The 24,595-nt window shown below is 34.8% G+C and overlaps 1 protein-coding gene across 1 annotated transcript in view; it reads left to right on the forward strand.

Annotated features, from left to right (window-relative positions):
- GABBR2 (gamma-aminobutyric acid type B receptor subunit 2) overlaps nucleotides 1-24,595 on the forward strand; it is a 780,032-nt gene that overhangs the window by 556,515 nt on the left and 198,922 nt on the right. The window contains exon 8 of the mRNA XM_051998595.1: nucleotides 21,636-21,696. Coding sequence (XP_051854555.1) covers nucleotides 21,636-21,696 — 61 coding nt within the window. The remainder of the gene's footprint in view (nucleotides 1-21,635; nucleotides 21,697-24,595) is intronic.

The raw sequence follows: 24,595 nt of genomic DNA on the forward strand, positions 1-24,595 counted from the left end.
GCAGTTGATGTGTAGGATCATATAACATTTTCTCCATGAAAGGTTACAGATTAAGTGTTGTGGTGTTTTTTTTTTCCTAAGACTACGACTCTGCTCTTGATGATTTTCCATCTAAGAAAATGAAAACAAAATTTTAAAAGCTTCAAGTATTTGAATTTTTGTGATGCTATTACTGTTATTAGGAAAGCAGGGTAACAGAGCCCTGAGAGAAATAAGGCAGCAGCTTCTGTTAAGTTCCTAATTAAGAATACTCAGCAGCCTCTCTTCAACTCTAAGGCTGCCAATGGGCAATATATAAAAACAGAGATAGGTCTGGGCTAGCGTGCCTAAAACTAGCCTTTGTATTGTGTATGTATTGTATTGGAGTAAATGGGGGATTCAGGGAGGAGTAGTACCTATGATGTGAGGGCTTGCTGAGACTTCTCAGGGCTGTTTATCCACTTGTGGTGTCCACGTGGCACTCACCTGTGGCTCCAAGAAGCATGGGCATCAGCCACACTCTGGTCAATCATCTCAGCAGATGGGTTTAACCAGGTTAAATGAGCCAACGGTGAGCAAGACATACAGAAAAGTGAGACGCCTTTGTGGCAGGACAGTGTAGATCTGAGGAACCTGTTTAAGTGGTTTTGATTTTGATTTCAATTTAATTCAATTCATTAAATATTTATTAAGGAAGATGAAGAGAGGAGGAAAGTTGTTCAAATGGTCTGTTCTAACCTTTCACACACACACACACACACACTCCCAACCTGTGATTTTATTGGTGTAACCAACTCCCAGAGAGGAAATACCCACAACCAGGATAGATCGTCTGCTGTTCTGCAGTTAATAGTCTGAAGAACTGAGAGATTAAGTAACATGCTCTGTATGCAGGCACTGTACTAAGAGTTGGAGATACAAATGGGGAAAAAAATTAGTCTCTCTCTTTAAGGAGTTTATAATCTAATGGGGAAAGACAATAAACAAAAGGAAGCTGGTAAGTGGGGGAGGGACAGAAACCTGAAGGTACCCTGTGCAAGAGCATCATGTTCTATGGAGTTAGAACAAAGCAAAGTTGCAGATAGAAAACGGATAATATACCGGTAAATCCAGATTCCTGACCTCTGTAAAGGAAAGCTTTGGGAGCAGTTCAGTACTATACCCTTCAGCTTTCCAATCAGAGGCAAGAGGAGGCTGGGGCAAGAGGGAAGTATTAAAACTGAGTTAATGGCATGTGATAAGATTTCAAGTGATCAGCTTATCCTGATTCAAGCATTGTTTTCAGTGGGGTTCAAAACCAGGCAAAGCTGCAGAAGGAAAGTAGAAAGTGTCTTTATATGTCCGTGTCTTTGTGTATCTTCCTTTGTTCTATAAGCTATAGGAACTTTAAAAGATAAGAACTGATTATTAATGAATTCAGGGCAAAAAGTCCAGGTCCTTGATACTTTCTGACCTCTTCCCTTCCAGATATCAGATTAAAGCACAAAATTGAAAAAAACTTAAATAAGGGAGAAAGATTTTGCCAAATTACCAACATCAAAAAACATCAACAACAACAACAAAAAAAAAAAAAAAAAAAAAAACAAATTGAAAATCCCTTACCTTTTTTCTATATATTCTTGGAGCTCTCCAAGAGAGATGCTCCTTAGTGTCAGGATTTCAGTACAATAAAATCCAAGCTCTTACTGGTGTTGGCATTTCTTAACTAATGCAGATTACCATCCCTCCATGCCTTAATAGATGATGTAATGAGTCACTCAATGTATCAGGTTGACATCCATGTATTAACTACTACCCTTTCAGATCCATTCAATCATTTTCAAATCTATCTAGTCATTATCTCTTTATCTTGCTCTCAATAACTTGAGAAACTTCATATATTTTGCAGAAATACAGACCTATTTTGTCCATTAAACACTGCTCATCAGCCTCCAATCTACCAGATTATTAACCCTGGTCTCTCAAGATATGATATAGCCGTCCCCTCATGTTCCAAAAAAGTAGAAACATAACACTATAGTATTGAAAGAAACTCTGTTTTCTTGTCTATGCTCCTGACTTTTGACAGGGCCATATTTAAGTCATTAAGGCAGGACAGACCATCTGTACTGTTTTTAATTAGTATGTAGCATTTCAACATTTTCACACTGGTGACTAAAATGAGAAATATCCATCCACTTGCAAGGAATGAGTCAGATTTGAAGGCTGATGAAAAAAATCTTTTTTCTTTCCATTTCCCCCTCTATAACTTGACTTTCCTTTGAACTGTAGAGTTATGTATTTTTAAAGCTTTGTTCATGATACACCTGTCATCAGTTTCCAGAAGTCACTTTTTTTATTTTATAATGTGATTTATGGATCATCTTGGCAAGCATTTCTATTTATAATTTATATTGAGACTAAGCCTCTACTGAGATGCTTCTCAGATGCCTTATTTTATGCAAGTGACCCTGCCTTTTTAAATGCTATGCCAACTAAGGCCAAGCCATGGCAAGTCCTACTAAGCTGGAGAGGTTTTAAGAGTAGCCAGCAGACAGTGTAGACTATGGGGTCTACCTGAGGTTTGTTCTACAGGACAGGACTTCTTAAAGATTTTCTACCCACAACCCCTTGCCTGAAAATTTTTACATGGCCTTGGGTATATAAGTATGTAAAATAAGCCTACAAATCAAATATTTACTGATAATAAATCATAATTGCATGACCCCAACATTCAGGTGCAAGACCCAATATAAGGTTTTAAACCGCAGTTTAAGAAGTTAGGTGATACATCTTTTTAGACCCTGGGAGTTAATTACACCATCTATTAAGGCAGGGATAGGATATAATCTATAAACAAATAAAGAAATACCTACACAAAGAGATTATGAAGCCTTAACACCTTGAAATTCTAACACAAAATGATTTCCCCATCTTTAACTGGGTCTCCATCAAAGAAGTTAGCCAAAAGTAATGGACTGTATTGTTGAATGATTTATTCAGTTTGTCCATTATTAGAAGATAGAAAGGGGGAAGGTGCATGAATGACATTATGGGAGAGGAAGAGCATATAGGCTGGGCTAATAGGATTTAATATATATATCAAAGTCAGTAGAAGGAAGAAGACATACTACGTATACAACCAACAAGTAAAGGTTGTTAAATATTCTCATTGTTATAGATGATTGCTTCTTATGAACCCCACTGCCTTCCCAACCCATTTTTCTTCTGATTTCCAGTATCCATTTTCTTATGTTCTTTATCTATTTTCTACTTGCTGCATCTGCTTAATACCAGATTTGGGTCATCCCAAATTGGCACTACCTATTATCTTGGTAAGTGGTGTCATGGAAAAAACAGTAGACTTGGGAGTTAAGGAAACCTTAGTTCAATTTCTGCCTCAGAAATTTTCTTATCATATGACCCTGAGTATGTCACTTGAAATCTATATACCTCAATTTCTTCATTTATAAAATGGACATAATAATGGTACCTCCTCCAGAGTTGTCATGGGGATCAAACGAAATTACATTTGCAAAGTATACATAAATGCTAGCTATTATTATGTGAAATATTAACTATTATTATAGAAGCTCAGCAGGAAAGATCTAAGCCTTTCTGGAAGCATCACTGTCCACCTATTTGTCTCTTCCTAACTAATGAGGGAAACTTTGGATTGGGTTTTTTTTTTTCATAAAGACAATTTCATATCTCTCAAGAAAAGTGTAAAACTTCAGAAACTGAGAAAGGGCTGCTGCTCCATTCCTTACCTCTCCTTGCTTAGACTCTAGAAAGTTCAATTTCTATTCTATTAGGTGATCTGATTTTCCAAAGCCATGATTTACCCTACTTCTCTACCTTTATGGTATTAAGTGCATACCCAGCCCCAATTTATCATTTTGGAATGTCTATGAATAGCTAATAAGATAAATTACATCACAATGATGGTCTTAAAATAGATATTATTGGTGTCAGAAGTCCTGGTTGAGGAGGTTACTGAATCCTTTGTGGATATGTGGTAATATTCAATTACCCCTATCTGGCATGGAAGGCAAGAGAACCATTTGACCAGGGTTTTTTAATTAGTGTATGGCCCTCTGTTACCAAAGTTCATGCCTAAAGTCGCCTCTCAAGTGTCAATACCATGTTACATCAAGTGCTGCCATGTCAAAGACTCAGGGATGAAGTTGAATCACTACTAGTTGCTATCAGTCATTTGTACTATTCAGGCATTTGTCTTCCTCACCGTCAGTCTCCTCCTGTGGCCCTTTCCTATTCCAGTTTGAGCTTGTATCATGTCATCTTAACAAATCTGGGCCTGAACTACAATGGAAAACTTCCTAATTTCGAATACCAGGAGACCTGGGGACCTTTCCAATCTTTCCCTAATGGTAGTACTTTTTCTATGAATTACCTTCTTTTTATTCTATATGTCTTTTATATAAGTAATTATTTACATTGTTCTCTCCCTCATTAGAATGTTAGCTCCTTGAAGTTAGGGACAGTGTTTTTGTCTTTATTTGTATTGTGGGTTTACCACAGTGATTAGTACACAGTAAGTACACAAAAAATACTTTTTGAATTGACATTGAAATAAATTAATTTAAATATAATTAGTTTCAAAGCAAGTTTGATTTTATAGATATTCAAAAGCAAATTTGTAATCATTTTAAATTTTTTTAAATCAATAAGATAATAGGATTTTTAAAAGAAACAAAAATAAGCAAAAATTCCTTAGTGGTTAGAATTGACCAAAAGTGGAACTAATGCCTAAAAAGGTATGGAAATTCTCTAACATGGAAGAACTCTGGGTAGAAATTGGATAATTGCTTGCCTAGAAGGTTGTAACAAAGTATAGTAGAAAGAGTATTCACTCTGAAATCAGAGGGATTCAAATCGGGCTTCTAACATTTACTATCTCATTAGAATTTGGACAAGTCACTTAACTTACCTGGGTCTCAGTTTCCTTATCTGTAAAATGAATTCCATTCCAGCTCTAGATCTATGCTCTTATAATGCCTTTTCAGATGAAGAGTGGTCCATAGACAAATGGAAGATTCAAGGGAATCTTGAAGTCCTTTCTTCTAACCTTGATTCTATGACAGATCTCTAGTCTTCACAATACTGGATTAGTTAATGATCCGCCCCCATTCCCATATGGTCTTGTTCTTTGGTTGACTTCCTGAAGCTGACCTTTGTTTCTGTCTTCACATTCTGTTTGCTTTAACTATTTTCCCTTAGATCCCATTTTTCTTATCCTAACCAAGTTCCAGGGTTGTGACTAAACCTATCCACGACAGCTCAACAGAAAAAGCTCAACCCTTTCCCCTGACATATTTTCAGTTTCGTTTCATCTGCCTTACCATACCATGGTTTCTTTTATTTCCTCTAGTACACTCAAGGTTCTGCTGACATTTGAAATACCCTTTATATCTGGCCTATTTTCCACCAATGTCACTTGCTTTTCTTCTGTTCTTACTCCCCAGCTCAACTTAAGAGGAAGATTAACCTCCTCAACCTTTGGGACACTGGGTTGAATGTAATATTTTCCACTTCTAAGGTTGTCAAGGATTGAGCTGGAGTTAGTGATGATTTATTCCCTTGCATCATCAATACAACGGGATTCACGGTTATGTGAATTATGTTTGGGGGAAGCAAAAGCCCCACTCTGAAAACTCTCCCTCATTCTATAGGCTTCTCTGTTTCTAGTTAATAAGACTGAATAAAAGAGACAACTGTGTCTAGATCCAGAATATTTAGTATACCTGTAGCTAATTCCACATTTTCATTAATAAGGAATTACACCAAAGCTAGAAGGTGCTTAGAAGTGTGCAATTGCCTAATTTTACAAATTAGGAAATTAAAACCCAGGGTTATAATCAGTTAGGGAGAGAGATCAGGCTAGAACTCAGTTCCTAAAATTCAGAGATCTTTTTATTAAACAATATACATTAACTAGAGAGATAATATTATTATGAAGATTTTCTATTCATCATATAGATGTCTGTTCTGTGTTATTTCTATGCAAACATTTAGGAAGGAATGATAGAAATCTCTGATTTGAGTATTTTTCAGATATGCTAACCAATTAGCCTAAAAAGAGAATTTTTAATCTTGTACAGTGACTTATTCATATTAGGCATTTGACAAATGTCTACACCTTTTTGAATGAATAGAAAAAAATTGCTTGTACCTACTTGTGGATTTTTCTTGTTACTATTAAATCTAATAGATTTGATCCTATGAATCTTTTTTAAAAATTATTTTCTGTTTTCCCTTTAATTATGACTTGAATATTTAAGGACCAATGACTTTATCAGGATTAATACTTCCTTCTCCAAAGCTAATCATGACCCCTTCCACCTCTTAGTTTTATTATTTAATTGTTCTCAGTTGTGTCCAATTCTTAATGAGTTCTTTGGGGGATTTCTTGGCAAAGATACCAGAGTGGTTTGCCATTTCCTTCTTTAGATCATTTTACAGATAAGGAAACTGAGGCAAATAAGGTCAAGTGACTTGCTCAGAGTCACATACTAAGTGTCTCAAGCCAGATTTGAATTCAAATCTTTCTGACTCCAGCATTCTATTCACTGTGTTACTTAAATGCCTACCATATCTTAATAAACATATTGCTGCGGATAAAATCATTCACCACTCAGTGGCCAACCCTCCTGTGATCACCTTCCTCCCAATTTAGCTAATCTGGTCACAACTTTTCCAGTGTATTGCTAACATGTCTTGTTCTATGCCAGTGAGAACCCAGGGTCCTAATGGAAGATGTCAGAAGACTTTCTCTTAAACTCTTTTTAAAAAATAGAGACTGCCTGTCTTCACAGTTGCATCTTTTTCTCTGTTTCTTGCCTTCGATATTTTTTTTTTTTTGCAGCACTGTTGTTAGTTGTAGTCATTAATTGTCAGGGACCCTGTCCAATACTCCAAGGTGATAGTAAAAGAAAATAACAACTAAGAAGACGATGGTCAGTCATAAATCTGGGTGGGTCTTTATGTCTAGAAGAGCTGACCAGGCAGCATGAGCTGAGCAAATAGACCTGAGAAGCTCCTGCTTCCACAACGAAAGTCTGCAGGCAGCTGTGGACAATCTAATGCCATAAAAGACATTAGGATCATAGACCATCAATTTAGGGATAGAGTAGACCTCAAAGACCATCTAGTCCAACCCTCTCATTTTATAGCTAAGGAAACAGAGACAGAGAGATCTTGCCATGCTAATGCATGTAGTAAGTTGCAAAGCAGAATTCCAACTTAACATACATTTAGGAATGGTTTGGAATACCCAGAGCTCAGTATAATAGAATATAAAACTCACAAAAAAAAAAAAGGAAAGAAAAAGCTTTATTGAGAGGCGATATAAATCAAAAGGCAATCAGGGGAAAGAGAGAAACAAGTCAGATCTGGGAATTAGGGCAAGAATAGAATTGGGTACCCCAGAGGACCCACAAAGAAAATGGGGTATGTTTTCCCAAACTAGTAAAGTCTCAGGTGTTTTTTCTGAGTCTAGCAGAACCAGACTTCAGGGGAAGGAAGGAAGGATCCTGGCCATAGAGATTCTTACTGATTCATGCTAGTAGAGGGAGAAAAACTCTTTGGGAATTAGATACTAGTGATTCAAACTCTCCATATATGGGAAAAGGGACTTTGGGCCATCACTTCTGATCTTATTATCACAGATGATTCAGTTTCCTTGAAGAATCTTTTGAATTCCCCCTGCTTCCTCATTTAGTTGGATCAGAAAGACTATGAAATACTTTGCAGATTCAAACCCAGCTCCTCTGAATCCAATATACTATACCTTTTTAATATAATACACTGCAAGCTGTAAGTCATGTTTCTAGAGAAAGGTTGCAATGGTGGCTGTTTTTTTATAACACACACACACACACACACACACACACACACACACACACACACCCCAAATGTGAAAAGAAACAAAATTGTTAGAAATTCTGAAAAAAAATTATCTGTTGGAAATACAACAACAAATGAAAAACAGCTCCCATAAAATTAAAAAATATATGGTATTAAGCAGAAAAAAATTCTACTGAACTAATATCAGAAGTAGCATCAGAAAAAAGGCAAGAAAGTCCAAAAGCCACATTTAGATGAATTTCAAAATAGACACAGACACATAGAAGAATTAAAATCTTGAAATCAGCTCCTTTCCACCTCCCAAAATTTGAAATGAATTAAAAGACTCAACATCACTTTAAAAAAAATATCTAGAGCAAGGGTAGAAATTGGTTGATGACAAAACTCAATAGACTAGAAAACACATACAAAATTCAAAATTGCAATAAAAACAACTAAAAATGGGATTAATCGAGTAGAAAGCAGAATGGCAGACAATGTAGTAAAAATGTTAAAACAAGCTCAGAACATAATTCATCTGGAAAAAGATTAGGAAGCAGTGCAAAATAAAGTGATGAGTTTAGAAAATTGATCAAGAAAGCAAAGCCTCAAAATTATTTGAAGCACAGAAAATACTAAATGAGAGTCAGGAAACTACATTTCAGAAAACTACACTAGAAATATCACCAGAACTATAAAACCCAGGCAACATACATCAAAAATAAAGAATTCATGGAACTTTAACAAAATGATAATAAAAAATCAATTCATACAGGTATATCATCCTCAAACTTCAGAACTAAGGGAAAAAATGTAATCTTATCAACAACAATATTGACAAAACCACAGCTGTACTTTCCCAAAACTCAAATATTCACTTTGATCCAGCACTTAGCATAGTGCCTGGCACATATTAGGTAGCAAATAAATGTTTATTGATTGATTTAAAAAGCATTCCTTAAATGTCTACAATCTACAAGATACTGTCCTAGGTACTAATAATACAAAGATCACTTTTTTACATTCCTGCCCTCAGAGAATTTATATTTCACTGTGAGAACACAATATTTAAAGAAACAAATTATAATATGATTTCTATTAGGAGAGAATACTAACTGAGGGGACAAGAAAGATTTCCTCTAAGAGGTATCACCTAAGTTGCACATTGAAGGAAGTTAAGAATCTTGAGGGGGAAAAGCAAGAAGGAGGTATGTTCTGAGCAGGTCACAACATCCTATACAAGCATTTTGGGGGAAAGATGGAATTATCTTTATTAGGAGAACTAGATGGACTGGAACAGAAAGTGAGTAAAATGAAGTGCTATGAAATAAATATAGAAAGATATCAATCATCCACTCAACAAACATAAGCACTAATTATAAATAATCCACTGTGCTAAGTACTGGAAATTTGTTTTAAAAGAAAAACAATTCCTGTTCTCAGGAAATTTATATTCTAATTGGGGAAACAGTATGAATATATATACACATATGGAAGAGTGTGTCAGAACCAGCTCAAACCAACTTTTGAAAGCTGATTGTTCAATTTTCAATATGAGCACATATACTTCATAAAATGATATACAGTATATATCAGTGCTTGATTTATTGTAATACTGATTTCTGGACTTAAGAAAGTGATAGATAAAGATGTTAATAATGTATATTAAACTTAAAACTATGTTATACACACATCTTATTTACACAAATGTTAAATGTTTACCAGAAAATCTCTCTGTGTGTATGTATGTGTGTCTGTAGTTGTATATATGTTATGTGGGATAGATAAGTGCTATAGTACATAGAGCATGCAATGGATAGAGCACTAGACATGGAATCAGAAAGACTCATCTTGATGAGTTCAAATCTGACCTTAGACACTTAAGCTTTGTGATACTGAGCAAGTTACTTAATTCTGTTTACCTCAGTTCCCTAGTTGTAAAATGAGCTGGAGAAGAAAATGGCAAGCCACAGCAGTATCTCTGCCAAGAAACAAAATGGAGTCAGAAAGAGTCAGACATGACTGAAAATGACTGAGCAACAAGTGTGTGTGTGTGTGTGTGTGTGTGTGTGTGTGCGCGCCCGCGCGCGCGCGTGTGTGTTCAAGACAACCTTATAAAGGAAGATAGCGACTGAAGGGACCAAAGAAGGCTGCAGACAATGTTCTTTGAGCTAATTTTTTTTAAGCCAGGTATTTTAAGAAGCAGAAATGAAGAAAGAGTACATTCCAAACATGGAGAATAGCCAGTACAAAAGAAACAAAATGAAAAACAGAATTGGATGTGAAGAAAAGAAAATAGCCTGATATGGCTGGATCATAGAGGATACATAAGAAAGCAATATGTAAAAGAATGAAAAACATATGAAGTGGGAAGGTTATGAATATTGGAACAAACAACAAAAAATGCTTAAAGGGTTGAGATTTTACTCCAAAGGTAGTAATTTATGTTGAAATTTGCTGTATTGGAGGTACCATGGTCAGATTTGTGTTCTAGGAAAATGTCTTTGGCAATTGTGTGAAGGCTAGATTGGAGTGGGACAAGACTTATAGCAGGAAGTTAGAAGTCTATTACAAATAAAAAGTGACTAAATTTTTTATGCCCTTTGACACAAAGATTTCACTGCTATACATATACTCCAATAAGGTCAATAACAAGAAAGACTTCATATACACTAAGATATTAATAGTGGTACTTTTGTGGTAGCAAAGAACTGGAAACAATAAATGCCCATCAATTGGGAATGACTAAGTAATTTGTGGTAAATAAATATGATGGAATAACACTTTGCACATGCACACGCACACAAATTTATCATAATAAATACAGAGCACACACAGGAAGACATGTGAACTGATCCAACATGAAATAAACAAAACTCAGAAAAATATATAACCAATGACAACAAAAATTCAACTAGAAAGAATTAAATGATGAAAACCAAATGTTGCAAATTTATAATGACCAAGCCAAACCCTAAAGAAGAAATACAAAATTATATCTCCCCCCATTATTTTGCAGAGGTGGGGGTTCATGGGCATGGATCAATGCCTGGATCAATGGATCAATATCAGATTCTTTTGATATGTAAATTGGTTCTGCAAAACTTATTTTTCCTTATTTTTTACTCAGAGATATGCTAAAGAAGTAAATGTTTATGAAATAAATAATAATAATATTTATATGTTACTTTAAGGTTTATAAAATAATGATTTAATTTGATTATCATAACTCTGAGAGACAGATGTTATTATTATCCTCACAACAACTGTGAGAAAGAGATGAGGAAAATGAGGCAGAGAGAAATTAAGTAAATTGCTCAGGATCACAGACATATTAAGCATCTGAAGCTGGATTTAAATTCATATTTTTTCTGATTCCAAGCCAGTGCCCTCTACAATGCCCCTCTTAGTTACTTCCCCATCTCCCAAAAAAATCAAAATCTGTTTTTCAAAAAGGCCATTCAGGCAAAAGATGAAAGACTGAACTAGAGCGGTAATTTTGTAAGTAGAGAGAAAAGGATACTTGTGGGGCTATCATGCAGATAGAAACAAGATTTGACAATTGATTGGAAATGAGAGATGAGTGAGAGTCATATTTAGGTATTGAATTGAGTGGCTAAAGGATGCTGATACTCTCCACATTAATAAATAAGTTCAGAATAGAGGAGAATTTGAGGAGAAAGATTTTTTTTAAATTCTATTTTAGTTATACTAAGTTTGAGATGTCCTTGGGACATTCAGGTCTAAATATACTATATCAAGTTGATGATTTGGGACTGGATCTCATAGGAAAGAATAGAAATGGAAATGGACATATTCATATGTATATGTGTATATATACACACATATCTGTCTAGAGAATCATCTGCCTAAAGATTCTAATTGAACCTATGGGAAATGATAAAACCTCTTAAGTGAGAGATTATTAAGAAAGAAGAGAAGAGAAACCAGGATAGCATCTTGAGGTACCCCTATTATTAGTGGTCTTGATGTTAGTAATGATCAAGCAAAGGGGACAGAGAAAGAGTGGTCACACTCCTGCATTATGAAGATAATTTTGGCAGTTCTGTAAAGGATGGATTAGAGAGAGGAGAAAATGGAAGCTGGAAGACAAATCCTGAAATTCTTACAATGGAGATAATCATACGTAAATTATCTATCTCACAGGAGTGTTTTGTGAAAAATACTTTCTACATGGTAAAGCTCTACATAAAGATAAGCTCCTGTGATTCTAAGTGCCTATTGAGGAAGAAAACATTTAGGAAATATTTTTCTAAACAAGGTCTTTTGAATTCTTCAAAAGGTTTCATGATTTAAAGATTTAGTAATTTTTTTTTAAAATTTATTTATTCCCCTTCAGGCAGAGCCTGAGGGGAGAGGATAGGCAGCAAAGGATAAAAAGGAAAAAAAACTATAACTGGGGGTGTAAAAATGAGTAGATAAGTGAGACAGGGTGAGACTGAATCAATACAGGAAAAAAAGTGTGATGGGAAAAATCAATCTATCAATCAATAATCATTTATTTGAGTGCCTGCTTCATACCAGAGATTGTACGAGGCACTGGAACCCAAGGGGATAGAGTCAAGCAGCTTGAAACTCACAACCAGAGCTTAAATTGTGGGATTCTACAGCTGCATAAAGTCTTTAGCATATTCAGTCCAGTTAATTGCTCTCTGTGGGCAAAGTAGGTGAGCTCCCTACTTTTTAGTCTTGCTAAATAAAGGGAATAAGTGGGCAAGGGAGAGAAAAGTCATTGAGTATGGGATGAATTTTATTTTGCTCCAAAAAAATTAATGAGATGAAAAGGATTCATGAACAATAAAGCATTCAAATCATAAAAAATTACAAGACAATAAAATATCCCATTAGTCTTTCTCCTTCAACAAAGAAACCAAGCTTGGGGTTGTTATCAGTACAACCTTTTGTCACTGTGAACCTTTCTTTCCCACTGAGTCCTACATAGCCTTTCTAAAGCCAGATTTTCATAATTCAACGGGCCTGGTGCTTGCATTCTTAAAGATGGTGATACACAGCAAATATCCCTTCTCTGTTTGAGGAATACATTCCAGATTCCAGAATCATATTGTACACAGGAGATTGAGATTTAAAAATAGCATCCTGGATCTCCTTGATCAGGAAGTAAATGCAGATATATCCCTCACTACCATGTGCTTATGCTATAAGTTGTCATTACTGTTCCTGTCAAAAGGATGTCTTTGCTTAAAACTATATTACAAAGTAGTGGTCATCAAAACCATTTGGTACTGCTTAAGAAATAGAGTAGTCTATCAGTGGAATATGTTAGATTCACAGGACAAAATAGTCAATGACTATAGTAATCTAGTGTCTGATGACCCCAAAGATCCCAGATCCACACTTAACACCATATGCAAAGATAAGGTCAAAATGGGTTCATGATTTAGACATAAAGAGTGGTATTATAAGAGAATTAGAAGAACAAAGGATAGTTTACCCTCAGATCTATGGAGAAGGAAGGAATTTGTGGCCAAAGAAAAACTAGAGTTCATTATTGAACACAAAATAAATAATTTTGATTATATTAAGTTAAAAGGGGGTTGTACAAACAAAACTAATGCAGACAAGATTAGAAGGGAAGTAATAAATTGGGAAAATATTTTAACAATCAAAGGTTCTGATAAAGGCCTCATTTCTAAAATATATAGAGAATTGTCTCAAATTTATAAGAATTTGAGCAATTCTCCAATTGATAAATAGTCAAAGGATATGAACAGACAATTTTCAGATAAAGAAATTGAAACATTTCTACTCATATGAAAAAGTGCTTTAAATCACTATTGATCAGAAAAATGCAAATTAAGACAACTCTGAAGTACCACTACACACTCTCAGATAGGCAAGGAAAAGATAATAACAAATATTGGAGGGAATGTGGGAAAACTGCAGCACTGATACATTGTTGGTGGAGTTGTAAACTAATTGAACAACCATTCTGGAGAGCAACTTAGTATGCCCCAAGGGATATCAAAATGTTCATAGTCTTTGATCCAACAGTATTTCTACTGGGTTTATATGCCAAAGAGATCATAAAGGAGGGAAAGGGATGCATGTGTGCAAAAATGTTTGGGCAGCCCTTTTGGTAGTGGCAAAAAACTGGAAATTGAATGGATGCTCATCAATTGGAGAATGGGTGAATAAGTTCTGGCATATGAATGTCATGGAATATTATTGTTCTATAAAAAAAAATAATCAATAGGATGATTTTAGAGAGGCCTGAAGAAACTTACATGAACTGCACTTACATACACTGCAACAACAAGATTGTATGATTGTTGTGTCCTGCTTTCTGGAGCCCCCAAGGTGACAAAATGCTTGGTGCTTTCTAGAACCCCCATGCTGGGGTGGTTAAAATATACCCTCTTAGTGGAGGAGTGATGAGGCGAGACTCCCGAGGATGGTTAAAATATGGAGTCCATTTATTCCAAGTTCTTTCACTCTTCTATATCCTCATACCTTTATATAACCAAAACAACACTATGCATGAGCTAAGTATATACTGAGCAGTGGGATCACATAAACTTGCTATTATATGTAGACTGCCACCTGGTATCACTTTGCCACCTGGTATTGACAAAAGGACCCTGAAACTCTCTGAAAACTCCTTGAAGGAAAATTCTCCTTGAATCTTGCCACTGTAAAGACCCTGCCCAAGGACAAACAGCTTCATTATGTTATCTAGGTGGGACTGGTTAAGTCCTGGGCTGGAGAATTCCAACCCTATTCAACTGAAGATTTTCTATTCAATTCCAACTCAAGCTGAAACCCAGCTTGTAGATAAAAAGAGCCAACTTGGAACTTACTCCTTGCAGAGGAGCTAATATGCCATGCCAAGGAAACTCTCTTGCTGGCATATTTGAAAACTCTGCCCACTGAAATATTCTCTTTCAGCATTACCCTCTCTTTATCCTCACCTATTTCCCTAACGAGACTTTATATCTCTCTGTCAGGACCTTACTTTTTATCTTTCTGTTGGGACTTTGCCACTAAGGAATTCATCCTGTCTATTCATGCATAGCAAAGGCTGACTTCCAAATGCCAATAATAAACCTCTTTTTAACAGTCTAGCTTTTCAAGTTCATAAATTCCTTTACGAAGGACCTCTGCATCGCCAGAAGGGGAAGTTCCCAAAACTCCCAACCCATGTGCCAAATCCCAAAGGGATTTAAGAAAGCCAAACCTCTTCATTTAACCTGCCACTAACCTCATCATTTAACTCCCTGACCACCAGAAATCCTAATTTCCTCATTTTGGAACCCTGAATCTAATCTCATCATTTGATTCCCTCACTAGGAATCCCCAAAACTAAATCTCATACTATCACTCTGCTTCAATTACAACACAAGTTGTCACCACTCCCTGATTTCCCAGGAAGGTCGAGAGCCCTTAGGGGAGATGGGGAGCTGGACCAGACATTGTCAGCAGGTTCCCTCTGGACTGAAGGATCTTATACCTCCCCCAGAGTTCACCCACTCTCTGTGGCCTTCTACATATGATGATCAATTCTGATGGGCATGGCTCTTTTCAACAATGAGATCATTCAGGCCAGTTCCAATGATGTGATGAAGAGAACCATCTACACCCAGAGAGAGGATTGTAGGAACTGAATATGGATCACAATATAGCATTCTCACTCTTTATATTGTTGTTTGCTTGATTTTATTTTCTTTCTCATTTTTTCCTTTTTGATTTGATTTTTCATGTACAGAAAAATAATTGTATAAATATATGTGCATGTATTGGATTTACCATATTTTTTACCATGTTTAACACATATTGGATTACTTGACATCTAGGGAAGAGGGAGGGGGAAAGGGAAGGGAGAATTGGAACATAAAGTTTTGCAAGAGTTAATGTTTGAAAATTATCCATGTATATGTTTTGAAAATAAAAAGCTTTAATAAAAAAATTAAAAATTAAATAAAAGACTAGGGATTTTCCCACAACAGATATGACCCAGGACTGGGCTTGTGAAAAACTGAACTTGAGGCTTTTACAAGATAGACAGTGAGGTAGTTTGAAGCAGCTGAATGATTCAGTGGATAATGTTGAACTTGAGTTAGGAATAACTAAGTTCGGAATCTATTTCAGATCTAGGTAACCTGAGGCTCTTACCAGTTAGCCTTTCAATTAGGAAAATAAAAATAAATTCAATGTTGTATAAATGGCAATTCATCTCTTCTTATGGGGGAAAGAACATCACTGTTATAAAGAACTTTCCAATGAAGTTCCATCCCCTAATTCACATTGCTAGAGTAAAACTCAAGAAACTTGGATATTAATTGACTAGAAAGTTCCTCTGAAATATCTCTAACATCCTTTGAAACTAGAAATCCAATAAATCCAATAGTTCTTTGGAAACAGTATATCAAACTAAAGGTCTATCTTAATCTTTGTATAAGCCAGGACTTAAACTTAAAATGAGGAAGATTTGAGTTCAAATGCAGTCTCAGACACTAGTTATGTGATCTTAGGCAAGTCACTTAATTTCTGTTTACTTCAATTTCCTCATCTCTAAAATGAAGATAAAGTATTACTTCCCAGGATAGTTGTGAGTATCAAATGAGATAATCTAATTGTGGAACTCTAAGCACAATGCAGCACAATAGTAAGCATTATATAAACATTTTTTTAAAAATCCTAAATCAGACTCTTACTACCTGGATGATTGATCATGGACAAATCACTTAATCTTTGCTCAACTTGAGTTTCCATATTTCTAAAATGAGGGAGGTTAATTCAGTGTTCTTTACAATCCCTTTTAGATCTAGATCTGTGATGTTATGTCCCTCAAAGTTTATCCTGAGGATCATATTTTGGTGGGAATATAGCTTCATCCATCTGTCAGTAACTAGTCATGATCATATTTTCTCCAAAAATCAGATATATATTGTAAATAAAAAAGAATCTTATCTTAGTCATACCTTATGTATGTACCTAAAACATTTGGAGGTCCATGTGGTGATCATATTTCTGCCTACATTTTCTTCAGTCCATCCTAAATGTCCTCATATTCACAGAGCAGCCTGGCTCATAAGATTTACAGATATAAAAAGACTTTAAAGATCATGAATTTAGAACTTTTAAAGAACTTTTAGGCTTCAGAGCACAACTTTTTAATCTGTGGGTTCATAACCTCATCTGGGATTGCATAACTGAATGAAGGGGTCATGAAAAACTTGGCAACATAAAAGGTTTCTAAATGCAGTGACCAAAAATTAATTCAAAATCAAATGGGTAATGAATCTAAAGGGTTTCTGGCAGCACTTGTCTGTATTGTATTCCATGTCTTCACTGTAGCCTTGCTTCTGAACATACAACATGCACACTTTGCACTGAGTATGCACAAATGCTGCCAGAAATATTTCGATTCAAATTTAAGATGGAGTTGCATAAAAATTTCTCAAACAAAAAGGAGTCATGAGTGGAAAAAGTTTAAGAAGCCCTGCTTTACAGATGAGGTAATTCAAAGCTATTTCACAGAGCAATTAAATAACTTGACCAAGGTCAAACAGCTAGTAAAGTCAAGTCAGAATTTGAAACCAGGTCTTCAATTCCAAAACCAGTACTTTTCCTACTATAGCAAAATAATATCTAGTATGACCCATTTATTTTAGAGAGGAGAAAATTGAAGTCCAAGAATACTGACTTTATCAATCTCAAACAGGATAGTCAAACCCAGGCCTTCAAACTCTACACCCAATGTTGTTGTTACTGTTATTCATCATGGTGCCTCACAAAATAGAATGCCTCTCAAACTCTCTCACTCGTAAAAGTCTTCTTCAACCTCATCAAAATCTGGTCCTCTCTTCACCTCCTTATTCTCCCAGTTTATCATCCTGCTCTGTTTTTCTAATCCTTGTATGACTTGAAACCTTTGTTCAGTTATTTTCAAGAAGGTCCTTACCCTACCAAACTCCACTATTTACATTTTCTGTGTAATACCCTTTATTACTGTTGGCTCTACTCTTAGAATGTAAGCTCCTTGAGAACAGAGAATATTTTTGCTTTGACACATAGTAAGTGCTTAATAAATGCTTATTTATTGATTGGCTAGTGAATCCTTCACTCTCATAATGTCTATCCCCACCACCCAATTTGTTGGGAAAGAATGGAGAGTTGCTTATTGTTTGAAGCAAACAAAATGCCATCCATGACGTGAAAGAGACTAGGGGATGATGTAAGTGGTAATATGTTATAAAGTCATTGTGTTATCTACTATTTTTCCAAACTTCTGCTCATTCTGGATCTTAGCCTTACTGGGACTGCTTTTTAGCCTTAACTGTGCCATGCTTTTGTATCTCTCCTTGGTTCTGTGTCCCTATTTCTATCTTTTATAGTTGTTCCTTTGTAGAGAGCTTCCTGTGGTTTCTTTTAAGGTCTGGTCCTTTTTTCTTTATAATTGGGATCATTAGTGATTGTATTATTAGAATTTCAGTTTTTAGACCCTGTATCCCTTTTGAGCTGTGTTCTTTTTTAGAATATATCACCATGAAATAATGCCTATCTTCTCTCTGAACTTTTGGAAATAATTGTTTCCTAAAGTCTAAGGTATATGTCTAGCTTTGCCCTGGGTTTACCTGCTTTCTTCTTTCCAAGTTCCAAGATGATATACTCATCTTCTTCTAAGATTCCAGTCACTTCTATATCATCAAATAGTTATTCATTAATTAAAATTACCCCAGAGTAATACTCGTTTCTACCTCCTCGAGTTTCTGAGAAAGGAAAAGGACAGCAAGTCAAGAATTTATAGAATTCACATGTTCACAAGGTTGAAACTACTTTATCTAGATTTTGTTTCATTTTGTAATCTATATTCAGAAAGCATCATCCATATCCTCCAGCTGGCCAGAATGTAACAAAGACACTCTCAAGGTTCTCTTAAGAACTTTAGAATTGATTGTATGACATGAGACACACTGGTACAGGACTGCCCAACATGGCATGCTCTCATAAAAGAAACATGCATTCTATAAGCAAAACACAATTGAGTTAACCAAAAAGAAATGTGAGATGTGCAAATTAAAGAAGTCATCCCAAATGTTCATAGGCATTATCTATGCCTGACCTGTGGCAGAGCATTCTGAGGTCTAATTAGTCAGCCACAGTCGGACACGATGTAATTCAACTCTAATGTAGTGATGTCATTTTGGTCCTCTTCAAGTACAAAGGACAACAACCAAAACAGTATACTTCCTACTTTGCAGGGATGTTGTGAAGAAAATAATAAGAAGATATTTATAAAGCATTTAATTCAGTGCCTGGAACATAATAGATGCTTATTAAATTCCTTGATGGTTTTTTAAAGCAGTATTCCTTTTGTCTTTCTCCCTTTTTTCTTTACCCATATTCCCTACTGTATTTACATACTCCATTTCATATATTTTCTATAATGGCATACAGCTTTTTAACAAGTAAAGATACAATATTCTCATTCTCTTTTTATTAAACCTATCATGAGTCTCATTTTCACCAAGTTATGATGTTATCTGTAAAATTATATTTTTCTCTTCATGTTAAATTGTAGCTAGCATTTCAAAACTCCAAAAAAGTTGAGGAACCACTAAATTAAAAAGTTATAAATAAAAAGCATAATTTATCCCTCCACAATAACTTACAAGTATAAAATAAAGTACTTCCACAGACTTTTTTCTTTAGAAGTTATTTTTATTCATAGACTCTCAGAAATCATAGGAGACTAAGATCACTTCCCTGTTTGAAGGACCCTAGACATAATTAATAATAATGAAGAAAGCATTTTTAAGGATACCTCAAAATGTTGCTTTCTTTAAAACTTAAGTTTTTTTGTATTCTTATAAAAATGCATGAATAGGGAAAATCACATTATTCTATAGTTTTAACAGGAAAATCTGGTGATATGACTAATTGTCCTTTCCTTTGTTCCTTACATTCTCAATATTACCCAGTGACATGATATGAATTCCAAACTCACCTTAAATCAGTTGCAAGATTTTAATTTTTCATGGGCATGTAGCATAATCAATTTAATTGTCAGGTTTTTTTCAGGAGGAATTTAAGCAATCTGAGATTGATATTCTTTACAGAAAAGGCACCCAAGATAAAAGTATCCCATTTTGGCTCTTTGCCTAGAAGATTATGTGAAAACTGAACATCTGTTTTCATTGGAGTAATCCAACTTTGACTGAGTAGACATTTGTGTTAGTAATTGAAATAATGCAACACCATGGTATCTGTTACAACTTTTTAAAGGTAGTTTCCTAAAGTTACATAAGTATGAATATAATTGCTTAAACAATAACATTTTTGTTTTATAAAAAAGACCTCACATGTCATTTTCCCAAAAGAACATGGGATTTTTCACTTTTGATAAGTGATATAGGGAGAAGCCCCTAAAAATTCAATATTAAAAATATATGTATTTTAATACAAACACTGGAAATATCTTCAAATGTTTCTCATACAGAAGACTGATATATTTTCAAGAAGGTTGATATTAGTAAATTAGTTAGGTCTCTGCCTCTCAAGGTTTTTGCAAGCTCTTGGCTCTGTGGGACTTTTTTTTATCCCTCAAAGTAGTCCATTTGCATAAAATTAAAGGGCACTTTTTAAAGAGATTGTGTATTTCTATAGTCCTTTGAGAACAATGTAGTAAGGAATAAAAGATAAAGTTGTTTCCCTGCCTCTCTGCATTATTTCAGTTTACCTTCATACAGTTAAGGTATTTTCATCTCGTTTCTTTCATGCAGAATTGAGATGTATATTCTAAGCTGATAACATCCTTCCTGTCATTTCCATGTTAAAAAGATGTCAAAGTATCTCTAGAGCATATTTTTTTTTGTCTTTCCAAAATACTGTCCAGATGCCCTCTGATATTCTGGAAAATTTATGGAATCAAGTTTTGGATACTCCCTGAACCTTAGAGAGAAGAGCTATTTTCTAGGACTCTCCAGAATGAAATAGCATCATTATTTAGTTTTTATAGACATAGTGACATAGCAGATAAAGGTTTGATCTTGGAGTCAAGAAAATTTCACATCTGATATATATTAGCAATGTGCCCTGACCTTCATTGATGGAAGGAGGGTACTCACTGAGGGTTCTCAATTCCAGTGAAATAAATGTTTGGAAGCAAAAGAATACAAAAACACAGTCACAATGTGCATCACCCAATCAATAACTATTTATCAAACTACTACTATGTGCTAAGCACTGAGCAGATGAAGAAAAATAAAAGACAGTCCCTACTCTGAAGGAGCTTGGTCTAATGAGTAGAGACAATGTGGAAGCAACTAGGTACACACAAGTTATATACAGGATAAATTAGAAATAATAAAAGTGTCCTGTAGAAGATGGGATTTTAACTAGGATTTAAAGAAAGCCAGGAAAGCCAGGAGGCAGAGTATGTGGTAGGTATACTAAAATACATGGCATCCCAAAAATCTTAGTAAAGGTCTAATCTATTACAACTTTTGGAACAAATATACTTTCTGGCTTTGAGGGATGACTGAAATGCCACAAGGCCACCAAATTCATGTAGGGGCATAGCTTACAAAGATTATTGCACATATATTTACATTTGTTACCCAAGTATTGATTGCCTGTTACCCAACTGTAAGAATCACAACTGCATTATAATCTTTTGTTCATTTTTTAAACTAATATAACCATGCTCTTAAAGAATGTTTTTTCTTTAACTAATGAGCATAAGATAATATAAATAAACTTCAGCTCAACTCAGTAGTACTTGATCTTATAAGGAATTGCTTTTTTTGTTTTTTGTTTTTGTTTTTTAGGGTCAAGTTGTGTTCAGAAATGGAGAAAGAATGGGAACCATCAAATTTACTCAGTTTCAAGGTAGGATTTGGATATTTATTCTTTCTAGCTTGTAATCTTTGTGTTCATCTTTTTTATAAAAGAAAACTTTCTACATAGATGTCAGATACAAAAAGATGTCTATTGAAAATCACATGAAACTACAAATAAAATTTGATAATATGGGATTTTGTCTTTGAAAGCGGCAGTTTAGTTTATTCAGAACACTATTCTCTAAAGTAATACTTCATCAGGTTAGAAACCTCTTTCTACCTTATTCCAATCATATAACTCTGTGACAAGCCTCCAGTACTATCAAGACTACCCAAAATAATTGGAAAATTTATTATCTAGAAATATTATGTTCAGCAAGTTTGAAGTGAACATCTCCTATTTGTAATAGTTAAAATATTTATGTACTGCCAAATGCAATGTGTACCAAAACTCTTAATATAGTTTTAGCCCTTCTCCCCTCTTCCCACTTTTTATAATAATAGGAAAGAAATGCATCAAGATTTTTGAGGCACCCAGTTTTCATCATAATTACTCAAAGGAGGCAGTAAAAAAGTGATAAGGTAAATAAAATGCTGAATTTCGAGTAATAACACCTGGATTTGAATCCCAGCTGCACTATTTACCTAATTGTATGAATCTGAATAAGTCATTTCACTTTGGGAAAGTTCAAGTTTCTCATATATCTTTTTTTTTTATCCGTCTGTGTCTTTGTCGGTGTGGGGAACTTCTAGTAACAAAATAAAGCACTCTACCAATTTAGATAAGGAACTATTCTATATCTTATAGCCTTAGGGAGGTGCCTGACTTACTATGAGGTTAAGTGACTTGTCCAGTCGCACAGCTACTATATGTTAGAAGCAAACTTGAATTCAGGTCTTCTTGGCATCAAGGGCAACTTTCTATACAATATACCAAAGTTTTTTAAACTGTGGGTTGTGTCTCTATATGAGATCACATAGCTGAATATGAGAGTTGCAAAATTATGATTTATTGTTAGTAAATGTTTGATTTGTATATCTATTTTATGTACCTATACCTCCAGAGTCATGTAAAAATTTCTTGGACTAAAAAGGGTTACAAGTGGAAAAAGTTTAAGTAGCCCTGCACAACACTGTACTGTCCCTTCTCCTCTGACACATAGCAGAGACAACAATATTTGAGCTGTACTACTTTCTCTTGAAGAATGTTGTGAAGAAAAGACTAGTAAAAGTTATTATAATTATATTGTTTTTACTCCCTTTCTTATCCACCTTCTTTCTTTTTCTCCCACACCTAATACTATCATTTTGGGAGAGGAAATTTTTAGGGGAAATGTTTTCCTAAGATAACTGCTCCCATTTTTTTCATTTAAGTTTGGAAACAGCGACCAAAGCTGCCAACAAAGTCTCCCCAGAGGCTCTACAATATCAATCAGTCACACAGTTGGAAAAAGAACATTTTCCTTAGAGACAATATTTAACACATAGTAGAATAAAGCTTATCCTTGAGAATAACAATCAAGGGTTAAGAAGTAGAAAATAACCTCTGAGTGTTAGATACTGGTTTAGGAAGGGAATAAGTAGAAGTGAGAGACCATGTCCCTTCTTCCTTCCTTCTGACTTGTGTCTCCCACCTCTCCAGAGCTGTCACTTCAGCACTTAGAGGTAATAAATTGTGACAAGTACTCCTGAATAGACTTCATTGAAGAGCAGAATAAACCTCAGACTTTTCTGTGGAAAGATCAATCAAACAATGCACAAGAATTTATTAGTACCTACTATGTGTCAGACATTATACTAAGGCTAAGCTGGGAATATATGTACAAAGAAAGAAACAGTCCCTATCCCCAAAGAGCTTATATCCCAATAGGTGAAATAACAAGTGCATATAAAAATTCATATAGCATAAATATAAAATTAATAGTGTCTTCAATTGTTCTTGCCTTGGACCAAAAACTATTTATGCCCTTAATCTGAAACTTGAAATGAAAGGAAATATTCTTTTAAACTTTCTCTCCTCTTCTTCTATCTTAAACATACTGATACAAACAACTTTCCTATTGAGAATTTCAAATTAAGTAGTGATGAGTTTAAACTCAATTCTTCCTTTTTCTTTTTCCCCCAGAATTTTAGAAAATATAAGGAAAAGGGGAAAAAATATGGTTGCAAGTCCATTAGCTATTCTAATAGCAATTTATAAGCTCTTTGACATCAAAGTGACTCTATGTCCCCAGTGCTTTGCAATTTAGTAATTCAATTCAACAAGCATTTATCAGTTATCCACTGTGAGCCAGGCACTCATGATACAAAGGAAATAAAATGATAATTTATATTGCATATAGCATATACTCATTATTAGGAGAAAATCATATTTATATAGTACTTTAAAATTTTGAAGTCCTTTCATAACAATGCCATAAGATAAACAATGCAAGTATTATTGTGCTCAATTCACATATAAAGAAACTGAGGCTCATATAAATGAAGTAAATTGCATAAAGTCACATGGCTATTAAACACTGAAGACTGGATTTCAATCCAATCTTCTGACTGAGCTCTGTGTAAATGAATTAATAAAGCTATCAGAGTTGGGTCTTCAGAAAACAATCATTTCCTTCTATTGAACCTAAATGTTTTATTCTTCTTTGGTATTATTTCCCAGGAACTAGAAAAGGAGCTTAAGATTAAAGGTCATGTGGAAACCTGATTGCAAGTCAGCCAACCAATGGGCACTGGACTAGACAACTCTCCTAAACATACCTAAAACTTTTGCTTCTATGGGGATAAGGGGGAAATGCAGCAAGTCAACTGTGGAGACTTATTACTGAGTGATCAATTGCTTTGTGAGGTGGTCAATTTAATTCTCTTGTTAAATCCACCAAAGTAGCCAAATAGCGACATATCAAGGCTACTTTTCCCCACTGCATTAAATACAAGATTGCAATCAT

This window comes from Antechinus flavipes, chromosome 1 (assembly GCF_016432865.1).
Source record: "Antechinus flavipes isolate AdamAnt ecotype Samford, QLD, Australia chromosome 1, AdamAnt_v2, whole genome shotgun sequence".
Classification (NCBI taxonomy): domain Eukaryota; kingdom Metazoa; phylum Chordata; class Mammalia; order Dasyuromorphia; family Dasyuridae; genus Antechinus; species Antechinus flavipes.